Below are 26,922 nucleotides of genomic sequence, written 5' to 3'. Positions count from 1 at the left end.
GACCTCCGTACCTCCTGCAGTAGAAGACTGGCTCTACCTCCTCTACGCTCCCCCGCCTCCAGAGCCCGCTCCTTCTCCACCCTCGCCCCGCAGTGGTGGAATGACCTTCCTATAGATGTCAGGACTGCCCAGTCCATGACCACCTTCCGGCGCCTCCTCAAGACTCACCTCTTCAGACAGCACCTGTAGAACTCCTCTTTTCCCTCTGGACACTTATCACTCTACCTTAAATGCGCTTTACTTGCTCTTATCTGCCCCCTATTTTACTGCATTTAATCATGTACTTTAGAGTACTGTAATCTGTCACAAGTGTTATTTAATCTGTAGTATTTTGTATTTAATTATATCCTGATGTAACTATCACTGACACTGTTATCTGCTCCGTTATTGAATCGTATTTTGTCATATACTTGTAATTGCTAGAACCAAAGTCATTGCATTTATATCTTACTCTTAATTGTATTATTGCTTGTACTGTGATTCTTGAAATGTATTTTTGTTTACGACTGTAAGTCGCCCTGGATAAGGGCGTCTGCTAAGAAATAAATAATAATAATAACAATAATAATAATTCTAAAGCATTTATTGTTGTATTATATGTAAATGAATAATGTACAAGATGTTCTCATAGTCCAAACCCAGACAAAATTGCAACAGAAATGAGGTTTGTTGTAACTAACCCCCTATACCCACCCAAACAACATGTTAAAAATGTAGAAAAATGTGGCTACTGCAAAGTGGATCACAAAAGGGAGTTCCACCTATTTTAAAATCCCAAATGAACTACTGGATATTTAATACTTACCACAAACAATCAGACATGGGATTTCTGGCATGAAATGTCTTCAGGTGTTACAGTATCTTAAAAGCAAATAAAAAAAGAATATTTATGGCAATGTGTGACAGTCAGTCTGGCTCGCAGTGGTGAGGTGTGGTGACGTCACGGACCAGGAAGTAACTGAAACCAAAACAGTGGATGGGCAGGTGAAGCTGAATGCAATGGCACTCAGCGTGGATTTATTAACAAACCAAAAACAAAAGATTTAAACAATAACAAAACACAAAACAAAAAGGCACGGTGGCCAAACAAACAGAAACAAGTATATTTTTTAAATATAGCAATTGTTCTTTTTCCTCGCTCTTTCTCTCCGCTCTCCCGTACTCTCCTCTCTATACTCAACAACCAACCCCGCAGCACGGACAGCTGCCGGTTCTTATACTCTGGCCGAGGGGTTAACTGGCTGTTAATTATCTTATTACCCCTCGGCCACAGTCTGCACTCGTTTGGTAAGGATGCATGACTGTCAGCTAGTTAAATAATCAGTAGCTGATCAGTCATGCATCCTCACAGGGTTTTTAAATTATAAATATAAAAACAGTAACAAAAGCCGCTGCGCTTTTATCCGCGCCGCAAACAAAAATACAAATAATAATACATAGGGGCGGGACACTCCGCCACACAATGACTGCTCCGAAAGTGGAGAATAATATTTAGAAAACAATCTTACATTTTCAACAATGCTGTTTGAAACTTTAAACTTTAAAATGTGCATTGTTAAAGGCAAATAAATAGCAAATTGTCACTAATTCAATAATTACCTCTGCTCTTAACACCAAACAGTCAAGGTTTTCTTTAAAATGAGCAATTATTACTAAAGGAATTCCAGGAATCTCTGGATAACTGCTCCCAACTGATGTTTTGTCAATATCTATTTTGAAAAGGATAGTTTGTATCTCTTTGTTGTTGTTATTGCTTTTCATGTATTCCATGAACCTTTTTCCTTTTGTTTCAAGTTAATTTTTAAGTATGACCTTTAGGTCAATACCCACTAGTTGTAAAAGGTGCTCCATCATTTCCACTTCTTGAAATAAAAAAGGCAACTCTCTTAAAGTGTCCTGCGTATGCGCCCCTGCATTTATGGTCTCCCTCTCCCTTATTTTGTCACATACATCTGTAATGGTCCAGGTCTTAGTGCTGAACATTGTTTGAAGATCTTTTTTTTCAATTTGGGAGTGTTGTTCTTCCTCATCTGGAATGTCCACCTGCCAATTAATGCAGCCATAACCGTCTTGATTTTTTTTTTAGGAGGTACACTATCCTTAGTATTTGAAACATGATTGATTTGTTTTCTTGTGTCCTTTTGGCCTCTGTTGACATTTCCAGACCAACAGACAAGTTGTTTCAAAAGGGAATCAAATCCACTGCCAATAATCGTTGCACTTATTACCCCTCGGCCACAGTCTGCACGCGTTTGGTAAGGATGCATGTCTGTCAGTTAGTTAAATAATCAGTAGCTGATCAGTCATGCATCCTCACAGGGTTTTTAAATTATAAATATAAAAACAATAACAAAAGCCGCGGCGCAACCAAAAATACAAATAATAATACATAGGGGCAGGACACTCCGCCACACATGCCCCCCCTTGTGCGCAGCACACATGGCCTTTTCGGCCACCTCCCCCCCTTATTCCCTAAAGTCCCGGCTAGCAGTCCTGGCCCAGGAACAGGGGAAGCAAGGTGTCTCCGGGGGCGGCCACGGCGGGATGTCCTCCTCCCACCCCAACAACTGTAGCATCCTAGTGGACCACGCACAGGCCGGCTCCTCTGGCCTGAAAAATTTTGGGGGTGGTCTCCAGACCTGCCCCTCCTTCTTCATGGCTGGCAGCTCCCCTCCGTGGGGCTCCTGCCACCTGGTCTCCTGCAGCGAAATTGCTGCGGGGGGAGCTGGTCTCCTGACCTCCCCCCCTTCTTCATGGCTGGCAGCTGCCCTCCGTGGGGCTCCGGCCACCCGTTCTCCTGCAGCGAAATTGCTGCGGGGGGAGCTGGTCTCCTGACCTCCCCCCCTTCTTCATGGCTGGCAGCTGCCCTTCATGGGGCTCCAGCCACAGTATTTCCTGCCGCGAAAGTGCGGCTGGGGGAGCTGGTCTCCTGACCTCCCCCCCTTCTTCATGGCTGGCAGCTCCCCTCCGGTGCTCCGGCCACCCGTTCTCCTGCAGCGAAATTGCTGCGGGGGGAGCTGGTCTCCTGACCTCCCCCCCCTTCTTCATGGCTGGCAGCTGCCCTTCATGGGGCTCCAGCCACAGTATTTCCTGCCGCGAAAGTGCGGCTGGGGGAGCTGGTCTCCTGACGGCAGCAGCAGCGGACCCTCGGGAGGCGACGGCAGCAGCAGCGGACCCTCGGGAGGCGACGGCAGCAGCAGCAGCATCGGACCCTCGGGAGGCGAACTCGGGTGGGGAGCCCCTGGCCATGGAGACGGCAGCGGGAGCTCCACTTCTCCCTCGTACCCTGTAACTGGTGGCTCTCCAGGCGATGCGGAGCAACAGGCAGCCCCAGGCGATGCTGAGCAACAGGCAGCCCCAGGCGATGCGGAGCAACAGGCAGCCCCAGGCGATGCGAGACAGGCATTCTTGGGCGAAGCGAGGCAGGCATCCTTGGGCGAAGCGGGGCAGGCATCCTTGGGCGAAGCGAGGCAGGCATCCTTGGGCGAAGCGAGGCAGGCATCCTTGGGTGAAGCGAGGCAGGCATCCTTGGGCAAAGCGAGGCAGGCATCCTTGGGTGATGCGAGGCAGGCATCCTTGGGTGATGCGAGGCAGGCATCCTTGGGCAATGCGAGGCAGGGCAGGAGCAGTCCTTCCCATGACGGTGGAGGTGGAACCAGCAGGTATTCACCCTCTGCTGGTGAAGCTGGGAGCAGCAAGCAGTCCTCCCACGGCAGTTGAGGCGGAACCAGCAGGTATTCACCCTCTGCTGGTGGAGCTGGGAGCGGCAAGCAGTCCTCCCACGGCGGCTGAGGCGGAACCAGCAGGTATTCACCCTGTGCTGGTGGAGGTGGGAGGGGCAAGCAATCCTCCCACGGCGGTTGAGGCAGAACAAGCAGGCATTCACCCTCTGCTGGTGGAGGTGGGAGGGGCAAGCAATCCTCCCACGGTGGTTGAGGCAGAACCAGCAGGAATTCACCCTCTGCTGGTGGAGGTGGGAGGGGCAAGCAGTCCTCCCACTGTGGTGGAGACAGAGACAGCTCCTGCTGCTCTGCTCCTGGCTGTGGAGACAGAGGCAGCTCCTGCTGCTCTGCTCCTGGCGGTGGAGACAGAGGCAGCTCCTGCTGCTCTGCTCCTGGTGGTAGTGGAGACAGAGGCAGCTCCTGCTGCTCTGCTCCTAGTGGTGGAGATGTTGGAGACAGAGGCAAGGGCTCCTCACCCTCTGGCGTTGCAGAAGGCAGCGATGGCTCCTCTCCCTCTGGCGCTGGAGAAGGCAGCGATGGCTCCTCTCTGGCGCTGGAGAAGGCAGCGATGGCTCCTATCCCTCTGGCGCTGGAGAAGGCAGCGATGGGGCTTTTCCCAATGGAGCTGGAGATAGCAGGAGCCCTGCCATATCTGCAGCCAGGTAGCAGATTACCATGTCCGCAACCTCCGGGAGGGACACTGGGCAGTGTTGCTTTTTCCAGGCTTCCCATCGTTCTCCATCTCTGGCCCACAGGAGGTTGATCACATCGGGGAGGGCCTCTTCGGCATTCCTCCCAGGCTCCACCAGCCAGCCCCAGATTCCCTCAGAGGAGAGTGCTTTTGTTGGCCTCTGAGCCATCGGGACCTCTCCCCCTGAAGCCGGACGTTCAAGCTCCTCCATCTCCTGCCATGTGTGGCTCTGGCTGAGTGGACGATTCCTGACCTCACCACACAGGAAACACCACCCTTCCTCATCCAGAAAGGCCAGGCAAACATCCGGTGTGGTAGAAACGCGATAGGACCTGCGACCGGCCCCGCGCTGCTGTTGATGCGCCTCCTGCTGCTGTTGCTGCTTTCTCCTGCCGCTTCTTCCCATTTTTTTATTTATTTATTTTTTTTCTTCCCAATCACAAAAAAAAACACTTTTTGAAAAAAAAAAAAAACGTCCTTTTCCTGGTCCGGCTCCTGGAGGCATTGTTTGTCCCACGCAGGACACCATATGTGACAGTCTGGCTCGCAGTGGTGAGGTGTGGTGACGTCACGGACCAGGAAGTAACTGAAACCAAAACAGTGGATGGGCAGGTGAAGCTGAATGCAATGGCACTCAGCGTGGATTTATTAACAAACCAAAAACAAAAGATTTAAACAATAACAAAACACAAAACAAAAAGGCGCGATGGCCAAACAAACAGAAACAAGTGTATTTTTTAAATATAGCAATTGTTCTTTTTCCTCGCTCTTTCTCTCCGCTCTCCCGTACTCTCCTCTCTATACTCAACAACCATCCCCGCAGCACGGACAGCTGCCGGTTCTTATACTCTGGCCGAGGGGTTAACTGGCTGTTAATTATCTTATTACCCCTCGGCCACAGTCTGCACGCGTTTGGTAAGGATGCATGACTGTCAGCTAGTTAAATAATCAGTAGCTGATCAGTCATGCATCCTCACGGGGTTTTTAAATTATAAATATAAAAACAATAACAAAAGACGCAGCGCTTTTATCCGCGCCGCAAACAAAAATACAAATAATAATACATAGGGGCGGGACACTCCGCCACACAATGACTGCTCCGAAAGTGGAGAATAATATTTAGAAAACAATCTTACATTTTCAACAATGCTGTTTGAAACTTTAAACTTTAAAATGTGCATTGTTAAAGGCAAATAAATAGCAAATTGTCACTAATTCAATAATTACCTCTGCTCTTAACACCAAACAGTCAAGGTTTTCTTTAAAATGAGCAATTATTACTAAAGGAATTCCAGGAATCTCTGGATAACTGCTCCCAACTGATGTTTTGTCAATATCTATTTTGAAAAGGATAGTTTGTATCTCTTTGTTGTTGTTATTGCTTTTCATGTATTCCATTAACCTTTTTTCCTTTTGTTTCAAGTTAATTTTTAAGTATTTAAGTGCTCCATCATTTCCACTTCTTGAAATAAAAAAGTCCACTCTCTTAAAGTGTCCTGCGTATGCGCCCCTGCATTTATGGTCTCCCTCTCCCTCATTTTGTCACATACATCTGTAGTGCTGAACATTGTTTGAGGATCTTCATTTTTTTCAATTTGGGTGCGTTGTTCTTCCTCATCTGGAATGTCCACCTGCCAATTAATGCAGCCATAACCATCTTGATTTTTTTTTTAGGAGGTACACTATCCTTAGTATTTGAAACATGATTGATTTGTTTTCTTGTGTCCTTTTGGCCTCTGTTGACATTTCCAGACCAACAGACAAGTTGTTTCAAAAGGGAATCAAATCCACTGCCAATAATTGTTGCACTAATTACATCTTGAAATGATTTGGGGTATTGATTCACAATTTCTTTTAGCAATTTCAGTTAAATTTTTCTTTGAAGGATGTTGTTTGTTTGTATTATTTTGTGGACTAGGATTCTCAACATTTCTCTACGTTGTTGTGGTTGGGGTCTTTCCCCCCTTCAAAAGAGATCTCATTTGTGATTTTGGAAACTCTTCCCATGGGATTGGAAAATTGAACGCCCATGATTGATCCATGGTACAGGGAAACTGAATTTGGGAAGAGCTTGATTCTAATGAAGAATCAAACAGACTGACAGTAGATGACGGCAGAGCCACAGGCTCCTCAGCTAGGACAGAAAAACACATTTAAAATGATCACAAATACGTTTCAAATTATTGCCTGTTAACATTATGGGTGCATTTTGTTGTACTATTGTTATATAGGGGGAGTGGGGGGAGGAAGGGCGTGGAAGGAGGAAGGGCTGTGGAAGGAGTAAGAAGGAGGGGGGATGGAAGGGGGAGGAGGTAAAAAGTTTGTCTGGAGCCCTGGCTAATCTCGGCTATAAATGAAATAGTTAACCAACAAAAGCTAAATTACGAATTGAGGAAGAAAAAAAAAACTTACCACTTCCCTTCCATGATTTTATTTTTTATATATTTTTATATGGTCCTATTCTAAACAAAAGAAAACTGGTAGTCTTAAGAAATATCTTAATACCTTCTCCTTAACTATTGCCGTCCCAATTCATGTACTTGTTGCTTATCCATAATATATTTATTAGGTCTATCTATTGTATATCAAACTCTTATTGCAAACTCACATTTTAGCAACATTTATACTAATGAAATAGTGTCTACTGGATCGTTTACAATCAAGTATTTACATTTTAAAGTTATATGGTGCTTGTAACAGGGGAGAGCTGGACTGACTATCTGACACATGCGTGGGACTGCAGGTAGAGGGCAGCAGTCTCGTAGGATCCGCCTGTCGGTCATGGCAATGACACGGAGAGGTGGGGAAGAGGGTGTGTGTGCTTTCCCTCTCTCTGAGTGGCTGAGGGGCGGGCCTTGGGAGATTGCTCCATCCCATAAGAACTGGCTTGGTTGTGCACTCGGGTGGCCGTGTTCGGGGATATACAGTGGCACTGGCAGAAGAGGCCAGAGTGAAACAAGGATCAGGCGAGGTGGTTCCTATTTAAATGTGCCCCATAGACTGACTGGCTCTGTTTTGGACTCATTTTCTGTGATTACTCCGAATGATTTGAATACATTAGTAATGCAGATGAAATCCTCAACCTGTTCATTGGATCCAATTCCTACTTGATTCCTTAAAGATGTATTTAGTTTTTTGTGTAATGATATTCTTATTATAATAAATTGATCTTTGTCAACAGGTATAGTTCCTGCTGCCTTCAAAACTGCTTTGGTTAAGCCTTTACTCAAAAAATCCAACTTAGATTCTACTGACTTGAAGAATTTTAGACCCATTTCTAACTTGCCTTTCTTAGCTAAAGTTCTTGAAAAGGTAGTAGTCAAACAACTTAACATATATCTGGACAATAGCAATGTCCTTGAAAGATTTCAGTCAGGGTTTCAATCTGCTCATAGTATAGAGACTGCCCTTGTCAGAGTGGTGAATGACTTACTGATGAGTGCTGACTCTAACTCCATATCCATTCTAGTTCTTTTAGACCTCAGTGCTGCATTTGATACTGTGGATCATATTTTAATTGATCGTCTGAAAAGCTGGTTTGGGCTGACTGGAACTGTTCTGAACTTATTTAAGTCATATCTAACTAACAGACAGTATTTTGTTTCTTTAGGGGAGTCTGTATCAGGGTTATCCAATATTACTTGTGGTTTCCCCCAGGGCTCTATTCTTGGTCCAGTATTATTTTCTTTGTATATGCTGCCACTGGGGGAAATCATTCGTAAACATAGTATAAACTTTCACTGTTATGCCGATGATACGCAACTTTATATTTCTGTAAAACCTGGTGACTCTACTGCTATTTCAGTCTTACTACAGTGTCTTGCTGACATCAAAAGTTGGATGTCTCAAAATTTTTTGCAATTAAACTCAGATAAGACGGAATTCCTGCTGTTAGGTTCTCAGCAACAACTAGAGCTTGCAAACTCCCTAAAAAATGATTTGGGCAACCTGACCTCTAATATAAAATCTGATGTAAGAAACTTGGGGGTTATATTTGATTCTGGTTTGAGTTTTGAGGCACATATTCGAAAAATTATAAAAGTGTCTTCTTATCACCTACGTAACATTGCTAAAATTAGGTCTTTTCTTTCTTTGGCTGATGCTGAGAAACTAATTCATGCTTTTGTTTCAGTAAGACTTGATTATTGCAATGCTTTATTAGCTGGACTTCCACATCCGGCTAACGCTGGAGAGGAGAAAGTGTGTTTTGTTTTAATGCTCCCAAGCTGTGGAACTCTTTGCCTTCCTCTGTTAGAGATGCTGCTTCAGTCAGCATTTTTAAATCAAGATTAAAGACTCATTTTTATACATCAGCTTTTTTAACCTAATCTAGATATAACGTTTCTGTTATCTATTTTTATCTGCTAACTTTGTATTTTATTCTTATTTTTTTTTTTTTTTGTCCTATCTAGATATTTGCTATTTATTGTTGTTATTATTAATATCATTGTATTTTGTTAATTGTATGATTATACTGTTCTGTCTTTCTTGATCATGATACATACTGTCTGTAAAGCGCTTTGAGATACCATTGTATGAAAGGCGCTTTATAAATAAAATAAAATAAAAAATAAATCATTCTTAAACTGATTGAATTAAATGCTCGCTCCTGCTTTTACAGTCTATTTGTATTACAGTAGAGCCTTAACAAGAAAATACACTTGTTGGTTTAAATATTATGTTTCTTATCAGATCAAAATACTTAAAACATATTATTTCTCTTCAGAGAGTTTTGTCACTCTATTAAATAAATACTTTATTTAAAACCTCTATGCTTAGTAACAACACAATCAAATAAAATCAAATAGGTCTTTTTAGTTTAAAATATCGTTCTGTCTAAAAAGGGTTACCCTTTTGTTTTTGCTAATTTACAATACCTAGTCTCCTTTCACGAGTGTATGTGCACTAATAACAAAGGCACATAGACAAGCTTTTTTTCTAACATTACCACTTGTTCAGTTTTCTTAGTTCAAATCATTGTAACCTGTTCATAATTTGCTGCAATATTATTTATGCTGGTTTTATATTCTTTAAAACACAGTACAGTTATTACAATATTCTGACACTGTCAGTTAGTACTGAACTTCTTTCGTTTTTAACTGTAATATGTTCTTTCAACAATAATTGTTATGTGTTTAATACTGTTGTATGTTTAACAGTTTAACTTTAAATTATTTTATAACATGTGTCTCTAATTCAGTTACTTCAGTATAACAGTTGCTCCTAGAAAAGGTAAAGAAACTGGCTACTTTTTCTCATAAAACTGGAATATGTTAACAAGGCCTTATGATAAGAGCCTGCCAAGTTTGACTCCTTCCAGCAGGTGCTTTCATAGACTGCACACAACAGCTATCCATTGTTTTCTACTGAGTATACAGATCTTTTTGAAAGGAACATACTGTATACAGTATTACTATAATTATTGACAAAGCGTATATCATACTACTTCAATCAATACAGGTTAGTTTAAATCATCCAATTCATGTGTTATAACTCAGCACGTTCCCAATAGGATTTGAACTAGCTCAGCTTGGACTGGTTCTGCGAACACCACGACAGGCCTGTGCATCCAGCATTTTACATCAGAGGTGTGAGCAACTAGGGCCTTTACTTGATACCTGCAAAAACTGAAATCTTCTTAGCTAGGCTCCCATCTCTACATTCCCATTCCCATCATTAGTGAGAAGACTTCAAATAAATTAAAATGTTTCTATCAAAGAGTCAGACATCTCGGCCGCATATGCCTTTCACTTAAAATAGGTGCTCGCACCTTGTACAAGGGATGGGTTTTAGGGTCACTCCATGACAATACTGACAAAACTTAGATTTCCTGTTTTTATCTTGGCCAAGATAAATGCTTTCAGCACGGATAATCCACTATGAATGAATGGCAATGAATGAATGATGATGATTGCAATTGCAGATGATTTATGAACTGTGGTGGGCACTCAGGGCCCGAAAGATAAATTTGGCCGGAGACCTCGTCCGTGGGTGCCCGACGTCTACCTGCGTGAGGCTGGCTGGAAAAACATGAACAGTTACATGCATCCCAGTGCCGCAGATAGGAAGTGGCTGTGGCCACCTTCCCCCGAGAAGACGAGGCCGCCAAACCATGAATGAATAATAATAAATAATTAACACTCTCCAAAGTGGCGCCCTGCCACCTATCTCCCAAATATTGAAATTAATGAAAATCAGCAGCTGAGACACGGCCCGTCCCCCAGAGCATGACTGCGCTGGGGGAGAGAGCCCAGCCTGTCCAACCCGACCACTCACCCTGCAGAACTAAATACGAACCGCTCAGCACTCAGGTAAGGAAAAAACCCCTACTCACATTTTTTATTTTTTGGGTGGAAACCTCAGGGAATCCGTGGCTGAGGGCAGCCCTTCCTCCAGGCTCTAAGCAGTCAACTCCTGTTTCGGCCTCCCAGCTCTTGACTGAGCAGCCGAAACAAAAAGAAGTGACATGAAAGAATAACACACAGAGCTTTTATGCGCTTGCTGATGACATATTGGTTAGGGGCGGATTCTCCTTTGCAGAAAAGCAACCAAGTTTACAATTCTGGGTTGACATAGTTAAAGCATGTTTTACATAGAGTTTTTCTGGAGTACTAGTCATGCTTCTCAGTCTCATTAACAATTTACTTAAAAAAATCACCCTCTTCATCAGAGCAACATGTACTCTGTAAAGTAGTACAATCAGAAGCGTCTGTCTCTGAAGTACTAAAGCATTCTCTAATAATTAGCTGCGGGGCCACTCTTTCAACAGACCAATTCTTGTGACACCTTGTCAAATGTGCAGAAAAAGATTCAAAACTTTTAGCACAGTCAATAAAAGGACATTTTATCATGGAACCCTCCTGGAGATGTGTTTTCAGATGTACAAACAATTCCTGCAAGTCTTGGCACCTTTTTTCACAAAAGGAATTGCTGCACTTCAAAGGAATGCACACACTCCTAAATCTGGCAGGATTTGTAAATGTGTCTTTTGTAAACACAAAGAACATGGCTTCTAAAACCACTGTAAGTTACAAAATTTCGTCTACAATCTCGAACACAACATGGGAACATAATTTTTTTATCATTTCTATGTAGACTGTAATGTTCCACGTACCGCTTTTTATTTGTAAGGACCTCACAACATTGTTTACAAGTTAACATTTTTTATAATATCACTGGACTAGCGCAAAACCCTTGTCTTAGTTTTATGTATATATATATATATATATATATATATATATATACACTACGTTTAAATATCATTATAGAATTTAGATTCTAAATAGGCCTATATGTGACCTCTAACATTACATCTCTATCTTTAAAAAAAAATGTATCAACCTTTATTTTTTACCATTTAAACCTTAATACTGCATCTCAAAAGAAGGTATGGTGGATATACCAGTTTTTTATGGTCAGCCAGTGAAGTAGTTTCGCTAGGGGGACTCACTCCAAAAGTAGTTTAATTTACTGCATCTGCGTCTGCTTCTTTTTTTTTTAATTTACTAGATTAAATAAAAACCATTTAATCGATTAACATCTGCATCCACTCTTACAATTACATTAAAGGTAAAACTTACAGTAATTAAACTGGATCCTGGAAAACACTTCCTCTATATTATCGATGAATTTAAAATATATATTATATATATATCTTTTTATTTCTTTAAATATTTTAATTTAGTGAATGCAAATTATTTTCAGTTGCTTTGCTACCATTTCCCTCGCACTGTTTAAACTGTCTGAGAATAACGGTTAATTACGTTACATATTCTCGCTGTTTTAAGGACGTCTGTGAATTTCTGTATGATAACTGAGAGAAGTGACAATTAATGTTTGGAATACCTTAAACATAGTGGGACTCGGGCCGGTTGCACAAAAGGTCTTAAATGCTTTTAAGACCACTTCTTCCTCTCACCAGGCTCAAATGGGAAAAAAAGTATCTGTTGCTAGAAACCAACATGGCAGCAGCACTGATAGCTTTTGCTGAATTTTTAAATGAAAGTGCATTTCGTAGGGAAAGAGTATTTAAGGACAGACACAATCCCTTAGAGAACTGAAATAACATTGCTGTGTTTGAATGACTGCGTTTCCACAATGAGGACGTATTAACTTTAGTGGAAATGTTAAAAGATGACTTGGAGCTTGCAGCTAACAGAAGCCACAGCATCCCCACAGTCATTCAAGTTTGTGTGGAAATTCGTTTCTATGCCACTGGAAGTTTTTTAAATGTTGTCGGAGACTTCACGGGGATTCACCAATTGTCAGCCAGCAGGATTGTCTACCGCGTATCTCAGTCATTGAAAAGAAAACTGAGCCACTTCATTACGTTTTCAACAGACCCGTCCAAACCGCGGAAACTTAAAGGAAGGTTTTATGAGATCGCTGGATTTCCAAACGTTGTGGGTGCAGTTGATGGCACACATATTAAAATTCAGGCTCCGTATCAGAATGAGAATATATGTCAACAGAAAGGGTTACCATTCAATTAACATACAAATAATTTCTGAGCCTAACCTCCTTATCAACAACATTGTAGTTCAGTGGCCAGGCAGCACCCACGACTCAAGAATATTGCTCAACAGTTCAATCCACACCACTTTTGACAGCAGAATTGTGCAGGGCTTTCTTCTTGGGGATAGTGGTTATGCCTTAAAACCGTAGCTTATGATGCCCTATCTCAACCCTCAAAGTCCTGCACAGGCCAATTACAATCAGGCTCATTCCAAAACACGGAACACAGTGGAAAGATGCATTGGGTTGTAGAAGCGGCGTTTTCACATCCTACACGGAGAGATCTGAATGGGTCCAGATAGGGTGTGTGCAATTATATGTGCAACAGCAGCACTACTCAATTTTGCAAGATATGGATGATTTTTTTTGCAAGTTATATTATGATGTTTGTCTAATGCAAAGCTGTTTTTTAACTTTCAATTTACAATACGTGTATATATGTTTTAACGTGTTTTTTGTAGAATATTACTTTACAATTATAAACATGTATGTATGGCTATGAACAAAAATTATTTTATTTAATTATACACATTCACAATATTATTATTATTATTATTATTATTATTATTATTATTATTATTAATAATAATAATAATAATAATAATAATAATAATAATAATAATAATAATAATAATAATAATAATAATAATATAGGAAGCTGTGTGGTCCAGTGGTTAAAGAAATGGGCTTATAACCAGGAGGTCCTTGGTTCAAATCCCACCTCAGCCACTGACTCATTGTGCTCCGTCTTTCGGGTGAGACGTATTTGTAAGTGACTCTGCAGCTGATGCATAGTTCACACACCTTGGTCGCTGTAAGTCGCCTTGGATAAAGGCGTCTGCTAAATAAACAAATAATAATAATAATAATATAAACCCTGTATCAATCCCTTCCAATTTATTGACCATGTTCTAATCCAACAAAAGACTTCCCTTTTGCAATTCCAGCACTTCAATAAAAATGTCTTCTTTTTGTACTTTGGATTTTCTTTTTTTGGTGGGAACGGGGCTGTCATCTTCAGAATCTGTAAATAAAGAAATCAATTAATAACTTATTTTTAAAAATTCTGTTTTTTTGTATGTAGAAGTCATGTAATTTGTTTGTTATGTAAATGGGTGCAGAGTGCCTGAAACACAAAGCCTGTATTGTGGAAATATACAAAGTTGTTTTTTTTAAAATCCACGAGCTATAGTATTTTCCATGTGTCCAAATCAGGTCCACTGTCTTTTACAAACTATGAGCTGCAACCTTTTGTTTTCTGCTTCATCTGTACAAATAATACAAGTTAAACAGCTATTTAATGGGTGTCATATCACCATCCCTGATTGTTATAATACATCAGTCCTACTTACCATCCTGTAGAAATTCTGTGTAGCTTGAGTCTTCAAACGTCAATTTTCACATGTTTTTGGCACCCTTTGTATTTCACTTAGCAGCATTCCCATACTAAAAAAAATATATATTTTAAATATATTTTTGTAAACATATTATTCATATAAAACTCATAGTCGTTGGGAATGAAAAAATATATGGAAAAATATATGTATTATGTATATAACGTTATATAAAATATATTTAACATATTACAAAATTGGCCCGTTTTCATCTGTCACAAAGACGGCCGGAGTGGGTGGCGTCAGACCAGAAACAGGAACACAAACGACAGAGAGATGTGGAGTTTGGTGGAGCTGAGCGAATGCCTTCGCTCAGCATTTAATGAATAAACAGACAGAAAATAAACGTTTGTAACAAAACACAAAAACAGGACACGGCACTTGTAGCCAAAATAAACAGACGAACAAAACGGACTAGACAGTGCACAGACAGACGAACAAAACACGGTGAGCAGATAACTATTTACTTTACTTTTACAATTACCTCCGTCTCCAAACCCGTTCTCCACTCACCGAACACCTAACCACGAGTGACTAAAAATGTGCCTATTTATACTGTTGTGCTGGGATTCAATTACTAATTAATTATTCACTTGAATCCCAGCACGTGAATTAATTCTGTGCAACCCCGTGCTCACATATTACATTTAACCAGCACGTGAAGTGATTTGTGCCCTCCTCGTGCCTAAATACAAATCTACACTTTTAAATACACGTGAAACACAGACCCGTTTATATCCCGTGGATCAATGACTATACACCAACATTAACACACGCAACATACAACACAGAACACACAAATGCACACAGGGGCGGGGCACTTTGCCACATCATCATATGGAAAATATATTTACAATGTATTTGCTTAAACATATTTTAAATATATTTAAAATATAATTTCAGGTAACAATATATCAATTATATTGCCCATGTATTTTTTAGAAATGTATTATTCAATATATTTACTAAACATGTATTATATAATGTATTCACAATATATTACATAATGTAAAGTGCCTGGACACACACCATATTTTGCATGTGTTCCACCAAACACATATGAAGCAAATAAAATAGAAAGGAATGGAATTCCGCAATTTCACTTAAAACGTATCTAATCTGGTTAAGCACACAAATACTGAATTATAAAGGCTGGTTTATATATAAGTATAAAAAGTTGTCAGGATGTTAACAATGAAAAGAAAAATGGCAGGTACGTAATTTAAACAGTTGTAACTTGTTGTAGGGACGTGTAATGCTATATTTTTCGGAATCCAACTACTTACTACTTAGATTAGATTTTTTTCGTCCGCATTCAGATTAATATTATTTGTTCTTCTCTTTTTGCCAACACGTGATCAAAAAGCCATGTCTAATTAAAAGGCAGAATAATAATTAATTATAGAAGGGTATTTGTGGGGCCTGTATTTTATAACAGGTTTGAACAGTAGATTTTTACATGCTGGCTTTTATAAAACAATGTTCCCTTTCAAGTCGAAAATAACCATCAAGATATGGGACATTGCCGTCAGGCAGTAGGGATTGGCTGAGCTTTATGTCAAAGCTGCCGATAGGCCTCCGCGCAAGCTGCCGTGTAAGCCCGGAGAGTCACTTCTTCTTTTGTCTTCAGCCTCAGTAGCGGTAGGACTTAGAGCTGTACACTGATTGTACTCCATAAGCTTAGACTTGAGAAGCGGGTTTATTTATCCCCTTCTCTGAGTTTATTTCAGTGATTATTATTGTTATTATTATTATTATTATTTATAAGGATATATATTGTTTACTTTATATACTCCTTCTCGCTCATCGCGTTTCTTCGTGGTCTCTCCGTTTCCTCTGTTTCTTATTATTTATTGTGTTTGGGTTTTTTGTATATTATTGTGTGTATATATTGTTTATGTATATTGTGTTTATTATTTTTGTTCGGACGCGTGTTGCGTTGGCCTTGGCCCACGTGCATATTTGCATCCTCGGTCTAGCTTAGGCTAGACCGTGCGTGTGCGTGTAGTCTGCTCTGCAGTGTTCCTTCCCCACCGCGGCGCGTTCCCGCCACGTGGTATTGTACTACACCCTCTTACTTATTCTACAGCGTCCAACAAAAAAAAAAAAAAAAAACTTTTTTCCCTTTCACTATACAGAGGAAGACAACCACCAACGTGCAAAATCCCCAGCACCATCAGGTAGGTATTGCACAGCATCAGACACCGTACCAGCACTTAGCGTCTCCGCTTGGCGGGTCAGCTGATGCGTAGGCGTCTGTGCTAGCGTTCCACGCTCGGTACTCGCGCTTCAGCGCTTTTGGTGTCAGCGCTTGTGCGCTTGGTGCAGCGCCTCGGCGCTTTGTGCAGCGCTTCTGCGCGTGGTGCTCAGTGCTTCTGCACTTGGGGCTCAGTGCTCGACGCTCGATGCACGCACTTCAGTGCTCGACGTCAGTGCTAGACGCTTCGGCGTTCCACCATGTCTGGGTTCCACCGTTGCGTGACCTGCCAGGCCAAGTTGCCTGCCAGCGACCCACATGAGGACTGCGTCGCATGCTTGGGGCCGGACCATGCTGCATCTGCCCTGGCAGATAGGGCATACTGCCAGCTATGTGCAGGGTTTCAGACGCGCACCCTTCGCCAGAGAGGTAGGAAGGCGGTTGGAGGTCGTTCCCCATCCTTGGGCTCGTCCCACACCGTCTCGGCCCCACCGTCATCTGTCGTGACGCCGCCGGCGACGTCTCAGCTCCCTCGGAGCCCATCCTCCCAGCTTACAGCTGGTCAGAGGTCTCCAGTCAGGCGTGCTCGGGAACGTTCCTGCAGTCCCTCCTCTCGCGGGGCGCGCCCCCGTCGGGAGTCTCGATCCAGATCTCGATCGCCTCGCCGGAGAAGGCACTCTCGCTCCCCTCGAAGGGGTAGGCGTTACCAGGACACATCTGGAGTGACTGAGCTCACCTCCAAGATGTCACAGTTCATGGAGCTCATGATGGGACAGCAATCCCTCCTCATGACCCTAGCGAATGTGGCGCCTCAGGCCCCAGAGCTAGTAACCGGACCCATCGCTAGTCAGCCGATGGTTCCTCCACCAGTGCCTCACGGCCAACCCCAGGAAGTAGAGTGGGACGCCGATGCTGTCTCAAGGGACGCATCTGATGCAGATCCGCTCTTTGAAGACACAGAGCCTGAGGTGGCATCCCAGCACTCTGGGCAGGACGACCCTGAAGTGCTGAATACTAATGACCCTATCTGGTCAGTGGTGGAGAGGGCAGCCCGTTACTTAGGCATGGACTGGCCTGCGTTAGAGCCAACACGACGCTCTCTATTTGAGTTGCCATCGGCTCCGCCCCTTCAGTCCAGGATGCTCCCGGCATTCCCGGATTTTATTAAGGAGGTGCAGTCCACCTGGGGAGCCCCGGCCTCCGCCCCTGCAACTTCTCGCAAGGCTTCGACTTTCACCATGCACGGGGCGAGCAAAGCTGGGTTAGCGTCCGTTCCACCAATGGGCGCCGCGTTCGCCGCGCTAGTAAAGGCACCGACATTATCGGGGCTGGCTAAGGACCCCTCCTGCCCTAACAGGCAGTGTAGGATTACGGAGGCCCACCTGAAAAAGGGTTATGCTGCGGCTACAGAGGCAGTTAGGCTGTCTAACGTGGCCAGCCTCCTGACGGTCTACCAGGCGGCGCTGATTCGCGATCTGCCTGAGTCCCCATCTGTTGGACTTAGGACTGAGCTGGGTGCAGTTGCGCAGCTTTTGGTTAAGCTGGCTCAGCTGAATGCGCGAGCACAGGCCAGGGTACAGGAGCCTGATAAGGCCCCATTGCTAGATGCTCCTATATCCCCGGGGCACACGTTTGGCCCAGCGGTGGAGGAGATGCTGCAACGCTCTGTCAAGGCGCGTGAGGCGTCGCAGCAGTTGGCAAAGATGTGGCCAAGCAAACCCTTCCAGCCAAGGCGGCCACAGGAGCGCCAGTGGCGCAGGGCACCGCCGCAGCAGCAAGCGCACCCACAGGGCAGTAAAACCGCCCCTTTGGGGGTTTCAGCACGCAGCCAACCCGCGTTTGCAAGACCGCACCGCGGAGGGTGGCGCCCTAGAGGAGGTAGCAGACCGCGTCCTCGTGGCTCTGGCCAGGCCCCTCGTGAGCGAGCGCAGCCTAAGCAGCCCTGAGAAACCCCGGCAGCCGTTAACCCACCCCTACACTGTTCCACAGCTCCTGTTCTGGCAACAATGCACCAACGACATCTGGGTGCGCAAAACTATACTCACCGGGTACACCCTTCAATTCCGGTTAAACCCCCCCCCCCCTTCAGGGGAGTGGTGGTAACTGCAGTGAAGGACTCGGTTCAGTCCTCAGCTCTAAATGCAGAAATACAGGCATTGCTCAAGAAGCGTGCCATTCAACTAGTAGACCCTGCTCTGACCGACCAGGGGTTCTACTCCAAGTACTTCCTAGTGCCAAAAAAGGACGACGGGCTCCACCCTATTTTAGATCTGCGACTACTGAACAAATACCTACGGGTGTTGTTGTTCAAGATGCTTACGCACAGGCACATTGTCCAGTCTGTTCGGCAGGGCGACTGGTTTACCACCGTAGACCTCACAGATGCATACTTTCACGTTCCCATCTGTCCGGGTCACAGGAAGTACCTACGATTCACATTTCAGAGCAGGGTCTACGAGTTTTGTGTCCTGCCATTCGGCCTGTCTCTAGCTCCTCGAACCTTTTCGAAGTGTATGGATGCCATTTTAGCCCCCTTGCGGGCTCAAGGCGTCCGACTGCTGAACTATCTGGACGACTGGCTCGTCTGCGCGCAGTCAAAGGAGCAGTTGGCACAGCACACAGTGATGGTTACAAATCATCTTCACCGGCTAGGTCTGAAGGTCAATTCAGAAAAGAGCCGCCTCGTGCCGAGCCAACAGACCGAATTCTTGGGTCTGCATCTGGACTCTGTGTCCATGGAAGCGACCCTGTCGACACAAAGAGTTGCCTCGCTGGAGCGGTGTCTCTCCCTATTCAGGTTGAGAGAAACAGTCAGCATGGAGCTGTGTCAGCGCATGCTGGGGTTGATGGCTGCCGCCTCGCAAGCCCTTCCTTTGGGCTTACTACACCAGAGACCTCTGCAGGCCTGGTTTAATGCCTTCGCGTTGCATCCGCGGAGAGACAAACACCGCAGGTTTTGGGTATCCCGAACCTGCTGGGAAGCACTGCGCTGGTGGAAAGTTCCGTCGAACATCCGCCAGGGCGTACGCTTGGGTCCCATCTTCCGAAGGGAGGTTATTACGACCGACGCTTCCAACCAGGGTTGGGGAGCAGTCTGGAACGGGTCGGGGACTCGCGGAGTGTGGTCAGGACCCTAGAGGTCGGCCCACATCAATGCTCTGGAACTCAGAGCGGTGGACCTCGCCCTTCGGCACTTCTTGCCAGTGCTTCTAGGCAAGCACGTGTTAGTGTGGTCAGACAACACCATGGTAGTGGCGTATATCAACCGCCAGGGCGGCTTGCGGTCCCCCGGTCTTCACCGGATGGTAACATGGCTGTTGCTTTGGGCACAACCGCGTTTAGCCTCTCTGCGTGCGGTTCACCTACCAGGCAGAGTCAATTACTCAGCGGATCTCCTGTCCAGAGGAGGTCCTCTTGCAGGCGAATGGCGTCTTCACCCTCGGGTGGTAGAGCGCATTTGGGACTGGTTCGGCACAGCGCAAGTCGATCTCTTCGCTTCGCGAGAGACCACGCACTGTCCCCTATGGTTCTCGGTGAAGGACCTCGACAGCCCCCTAGGAGTCGATGCACTGGCTCACGAATGGCCGCCAGGGCTCCTGTACGCATTTCCACCGATTCCGATGCTCCCCGCCTTCTTGGAGAAGGTCAGGGTAGAGCAAGCAACAGTGATTCTGATCGCTCCTCGGTGGCCTCGGAGGATATGGTTCCCGAGTCTGGTGCAGTTGTTGCACGGTCGCCCGAGGGAGCTCCCTCTACGAGCGGACCTGTTGTCCCAAGCCCAAGGAGGGCTATGGCACCCAAACCCCAAACTCATGCAGTTATGGGCTTGGCCCCTGAACGGGAACGCCTGTCAGCCTTAGGGCTTTCAACGGCGGTTATATCCACCATTCAGAGTGCGAGAGCGCCCTCTACTCGGTCGCAATATGCGTATAAGTGGCAATTGTTTCAGAGTTGGTGTCTGGCTGAGGGCCATGACCCGGTCTCCTGCCCTATGGCAGTGATATTACAGTTTCTGCAGAAGTTGCTAGATGAGGGAAAGTCTCCCTCTACACTTAAAGTGTATTTGGCCGCTATTTCGGCTTGCCATGTACGCATTGACGGGTTATCACCTGGTTGCCATTTTCTGGCATCTCAGTTCCTAAAGGGCGCAAGACGCTTGCGGCCTCCAAGGTCGACCAGTTTACCGTCATGGAGCCTTGATGTGGTGCTAGAAGCCCTTACCAAGGCACCGTTCGAGCCTCTCCACAGTGTGGATATGAAGTTCGTGTCTATTAAGACTGTGTTTTTGCTATCAGTGGTATCAGCAAAACGCGTGGGCGAGTTACATGCACTTTCGGTGCATTCATCATGTACTCGTTTCGCAGGAGACGGTTCTAAGGTCTCCATGCGTCCAAATCCGGCCTTTTTACCCAAGGTCATATCCCCGTTTCACATGAACCAACCAGTCGAGTTGATGGCGTTCCATCCTCCTCCTTTTTCTTCCCCAGAGGAAGAGCGGTTACACATGCTCTGCCCTGTGCGGGCATTGAGGTGTTATATTGACCGCACAAAGACTGTGAGGCAAACAGAACAGCTGTTCATATGCCATGGTTGTCTAAGCAACGCCTTTCTCATTGGATAGTGGATGCTATTCAGTTAGCATATGATTCTATGGGCCTTCCGCCACCAGGGCAGTTGAAGGCACATTCCACTAGGGGTATGGCAACATCCTGGGCCCTCTTTAGAGGGGTGCCGATGTCTGACATTTGCGCTGCAGCCAGTTGGGTTACACCGCATACATTTACGAGGTTCTACCGGTTAAATGTACTGGAATCCTCTGCTCCGTCATTTGGAGCATCTGTGTTGCACTCTATGACGCCTCAGGTTGCGGACATGTAGAGTGGTTGACAATATGGTGTGACTATTCCACCTTAGGACAGGTGTCATTGCGAGCATAGACGCTGAGGCGCAGCTCCGCATATGTGTAGATGTACTGCCTACGCAGTTGCGTTATGACGTAAGTCTGTCCTACTGCCGAGAATCCTCCCTCGCGACGGCTTGGGTACACTGTTCCCATACCTTGATGGTTATTTTCGACTTGAAAGGGAACGATAGGTTGCGGATGCAACCCCGGTTCCCTGAAAGAGAAAATAACCATCAAGCCGCGAGGTCGCTCTGGAGGCCTTCATGGCCTGAAGGGCAAAAGAGGAAGTGACTCTCCGCGCGTTGCGTATAGTAAGCTCCCAGGGGGGCGGGCTTACACGGCAGCTTGCGCGGAGGCCTATCAGCAGCTTTGACATAAAGCTCAGCCAATCCCTACTGCCTGACGGCAATGTCCCATACCTTGATGGTTATTTTCTCTTTCAGGGAACCAGGGTTGCATCCGCAACCTATCGTTTGTATTTATTGTGCATCTATTTATGTAATTTATTTTTAATTAGGTTAAAAAAAAAAGCTTACAGTAAGAGGAGGTCCTTTTTTCAATGTCTTTATTTGTAAAATGTTGTCAGGTTTGTATAACTTATGAACGATATCATTATTGTTTCAGATGCCGTTCCTTTGAGGACTGTTGTGGTACACGGTGCTGTGTAAGGGCCTTCTCCATCCAGAGATTATGGTACTTCTGGTAAGTTGTGGAATGCTGTGGGTGATATCTTCTAGGGTTGTAGGATTTTATTGAAATCCCTCTAGTATGTAGTACTGTGTGTGGTTGTTTAAATGGGCTGGCCCTCTCATGACTAATTTGTTTGTTGTATTCTCTATAAAAACTGCATTTTTCTGTTTGAAGTCAGTTTTAGCCACAATGAGGAAGACAGTTGGTCTAGTGTGATGAAGAGTAATCTTTCAAGAACGATCACATACAAAAACATCTGGAAAATTTGCAGCCATGTCAAAGAAGTGCCGCCCTCACTGGCAATTACAGCCAACACCCTATTGACAGTTTTATGACAGGCTCTTTTATTTGTTTGTTCAAGCAATTGAACAAACAATATATCGCACATTAAATAAAATGACTGTAAAATGACTGTTTTGTTTCAGGATTTTAGAAATCCCTAACGGATTAAAGAAAGATCAATATCTTCTTTTTGTTTTTGTTTTTCTATCTGGGTGTCTGGGCAGCTGCCACTTAATTAATCCATCAAATCAATTCACACTTCTTAACCCTGAATATCAAAAGTGTCTTCCGAAACTCACTCTCTCCGTCTGTGTCTGTTTTAACCCGACTCTTATCCCGAACGTTGTTTCCATCATAAAATGAAACACTTTTCTGCTGTTTTCTGACTGGTGAAAGGGGTGCAATTTACATAAAAATGGTGGAAGAACTATTCAGTATTTAAAAGAGAAGCCTATATGTTACTGATGCAAATGACAGTTTTTACGTCATTTCAGGATTTCAATCAATGGACAGGTAGGATTGAAAGGTAGTAAAGGTGGAGAAAAACAAAACAGGCGTGTGTTTCAGGAGATACGGAGAAAGAAGAGAAGATGCATTTACTAGAACACAAAATAAAACAAGTACATCAGGACAAAGGGGAAAAAAGTAACAATAAAGAGTTCATTTTAATGTAGCCTAATTTTTTTAATGTATACTTGTGGCAGTGCGCAGGTGTAGAGGTGATGTAATGCGTAACAGGAGACAGACAACAAAGTTCACCGTCCAAACAGATCTTTATTTTGTTTGTAATCCGGGTTATTGTGACCGTAAATAATAATCCCAGGCAATACACAGCAATGTGTCTTGCACTGTTTTAAACAATGGGTTACAGTCTCAAAATAATAAACACACAAAGACACACACATGATCACAAGTCCAGAGTGAATGGTAAAGTGCAAATGGTGAAATACAATTTATTCGTGCACAGTTGTGAAGTGTTGCCCGGGTTGGTACTGGCCAAATGGTGCAGCTCCTGATATGTGTTAGCCATCTCATAACAACAAACGAGTATAATTAGACACGACAAAACAAACAAACACTAAACACTCACGGTACATTTTTGGTTTCCCTTTAGCGGTTTGCTCGCAACCATAACAACCATTAGCCATGTCCCCTTTTGTACTGTCAGCCACGCCCCCTTGGTTAGCGAGTGCAACCGTTTCTCCTCCAATCTGCGGTTGCCACATCGCTTCCCTTCTGGGTCGATGACTTGGTATACCGTGGTTCCGCCCCCTTTCTAGATGGCTGACTTCCAGCTTTCCCTAGAATGAATTGTCAGACCATCCAGTCGGAGGCACACTGTTCCCTTTACACAGCGCCCTCATAGGTCGGGAGGGAAATTTATAGCCAAGATTCATTCTTTCTCTGTCACAGTACTGTATTAAATTATAGTTTCGGTTATGGAGGATATTTTATGTCAAAATGAATATATAAATAAATTAATGCATAAATAAATATATAGATATTTATTTATTCCTATATTTATTTATTTATTAATTTATGTGTTCATTTATTTATTTATTTTTCATTTTGGCATAGCAGCTACCATTCATCCTCTGAAATCGCAGCAATCTGTAGCAGCCCATTGGGCTCCATTGCCAAAGTAGTCAGAGTCACTGCACCCACATCAGACCCTTATTTAGACGGAGCCTGTTTGAAATAGGTTTCCATCTCCATTAAGACTTTTTGAAACAGGCGGAATACTCATTCCAACCACATCAATCCTTTTGATTTTTGCACAGGGGGGCATGTTAATTAGGTACCCACTTCATTTGCATAACAATCCTCGTACTGTCAGAACTGGGGAATTGTGACTGTTTTCATCCTTCCTGGCCATTTTTGAGTTTTGCTCGGAACATGATAAACAGTCGGAAAGTTAAAACCCTGCCACAAAAGCCTTCCCTGACAGTCGGAAAAGCTTTGATATTCAGGGCACTTGTGTCTGTGAACATGAGCATGTTTTCTTTGTTTTCTTGAGACACACTACATTTTCTACGTGAATATTTAACCTTTGTTATAAATAAATTTTACTAACTTAGACATTTCCACCTTTTTTAAATGATAAAATGATTTAATGGTCTATTCAATTAATCTCAGCAGCTGGGTTTGGCATTTAAGCAGCAGTGGGATTTGTAGCTGGTTTAATGAATATATTCTTCAGCCAGCTTTACCTGCTGACTCCTTTGGTCCCCTTGAGTAGAGATGCTGACTTTAGGGGCTTATACAACTATGGCCAAACGTTTTGTATTACCCTATAGAATTAACACATTTAGCTTCATAAAGTCGAATGAAACCTGCTGAATAATGTTGCGTTAACATATTGAATAACATGCCACTTTATAGTTTTCCATATTCTTAACAAAAAACTGTCAAATGGGAAAATGTGACATTTCGAAATCTAACATGAAATACTGTACTACTATTATGGCTATTTTGTAGTTTATTTGATTACATGATTACAAAAACTTTTGGCCATAGCTGGAAGTCTGTAAAATCCCAACTGTAAAAATTCAGTTTGAAAGTCCCCTAAGCATGCTGCTGAAATTCAAGACTTAATATAAAAATTTAATATAATGATTTAATATAAAAAATGTACACATTTTATTTTTAAAAAATATAGTTGTGGTTTAAACAGAATATACTGAGACATCCTCCTGTGGCAAATAAAAAACATATACCATGAACTATCATTCAGTATCCTCGATTTAACACTAACCTAACCTCCAGTGTATTAACATAAATTAAATGTGATCTTCTTCCTGCTTTGTATGTGGCCTCAACAAGCATTTGATTGTTTTAGGACAATTAGTTAATGTGAAATAATGTTATTTTTGTTTTTTATTCACATAATAATAATAATAATAATAATAATAATAATAATAATAATAATAATAATAATACATTTTGTTGGGAATAATAATTTTTACATGTAGATTATTTGAAAAAAAAAGAAAAACTATATTTTTTATATTACTTCTACCTGCACAGTTGAAATGTTGCCTCACTGTGACCTCTGCTGTCGATCCAATCAGATTTTCAAGCAATGGATGTTATCAAGCTACTAAACCCCTGAATGCATGGGCCCTGCATTAGATTCTTGGGCACCTGACCAGCAATAGTCTAGTGTTATGAAGGGAACTCAATTTTCATCCTTAATTGTGCAAAAGCCAATGCAATGATTTCTGTGTGTCCCATTCCTAGTCAAGAAAGATCAGTAACTTTTCAGACTCACCCTGCACTTCAAATGGCAGTGCCTTTACTTAATGGGTCATGAGGGAGCATAGTTAATGTCTATTAATTTCTAATTAAAATTATTTTATGCAGAAGTCTCAGAGTTAGCCCTGTCTATTTCAGATATATCCAAGCAGAAACTATGGAAAAATGTGTAAACCTGTCATGAAGGGGGGTTGTGGGTATCCACAGACAAACAGAGTAAGACACACGTTGCAATTCTTGTTTTCAGAAACAATTATAGGTAGTTTCCACTAGTGTACCACCAATGGTAACTTGGTGGGGGGGACCATGTGACTGTACTAGCAATGGTAGAGTGCATGAGCGTGTATACACAAACAGGATTGTAAACAAAATAAGTAAAAAAATTCAAAACAAAACACAGTGGGGGAAAAAAAACAGCTATAAAGCAAAAGTTGCCTATACTTGGTTAAGCACTGCACCTACTAAAAAGGGAAGTCCTGCTGCAGGAACACTCCCTTGATACTGTTGTGGGATTTTTATTCCCCTAAACTATTCTCAGCAAGAGCGACTCCAGTTGAAGATGCGGTGGCCGATTGTTGGCTGACCGTCGTTCCTGGCTCAACCCGAGGGTGTGTCAGCTGCTCTGTTTGACACGTCCACCCGCCAGTCAGGGATCTGCTGGCCAATCCATGCCCTGTAAACAAACAGCCAGCAGCTCATCTCAGGCAAAGTGCCTGGCTCTTATTTGCGCCCCACAAGCCAGTGGCAGTACTTGTTCGGCCAGACGCTCTGTCTGGAACATCCTACCTGATTTGTTTGGTTGTGGGGGAAAAGCAGCTGGTGATTGAACAGCTGTAGATCCCTAACCTACAGGTGAGCGTGTCCCGGAAGAAGTCTCTCACGATGCTGAAAGAACTAACAATACACAAAAGTGGAAAACATTTAAGTAGATAAGTGCAGGGCAATGCATACAGAATTGTCAAGATTTATTTTTTTCATTTAAGGAAACACATTTCAAATGTATTACTGGTAATAAAAGATCTGGTAACTCAGTATTTCATACTGATGGAAGCTAATTTTAAGACGTGAATCTCTGCAGTTGATTAAAGCTGTCAGAAGGAGACAATTATGTTGAATACTGAGTGAAAGATAATTCCAAACGTGATGTTCAATATTAGAAAAATTACCTGGGGGCTCAATTTTTGTCATTTGAATGTGAAGATCTGAGTAATATTAAACTACATATGTGTAGTATAGAGAGTTTATACTGAATATGAAGAGTTTGTACTGAATAT

General features: G+C 43.4%; 1 protein-coding gene across 3 annotated transcripts in view; it reads left to right on the top strand.

Moving 5' to 3' along the window:
- The window catches only part of vopp1b (VOPP1 WW domain binding protein b), a 94,801-nt gene that overhangs the window by 41,629 nt on the left and 26,250 nt on the right, over positions 1–26,922 (top strand). For all 3 annotated transcript variants that reach the window (XM_034059189.3, XM_034059188.3, XM_059014427.1), the window contains exon 3: positions 22,046–22,123. In XM_034059189.3, the coding sequence (XP_033915080.3) occupies positions 22,046–22,123 (78 nt within the window). The remainder of the gene's footprint in view (positions 1–22,045; positions 22,124–26,922) is intronic.

Source organism: Acipenser ruthenus, chromosome 3, assembly GCF_902713425.1.
Source record: "Acipenser ruthenus chromosome 3, fAciRut3.2 maternal haplotype, whole genome shotgun sequence".
NCBI classification, from domain to species: Eukaryota; Metazoa; Chordata; class Actinopteri; order Acipenseriformes; family Acipenseridae; genus Acipenser; species Acipenser ruthenus.
The sequence above is the reverse complement of the archived record's forward strand: the minus strand, read 5'-3'. Positions and strand labels throughout refer to the sequence as shown.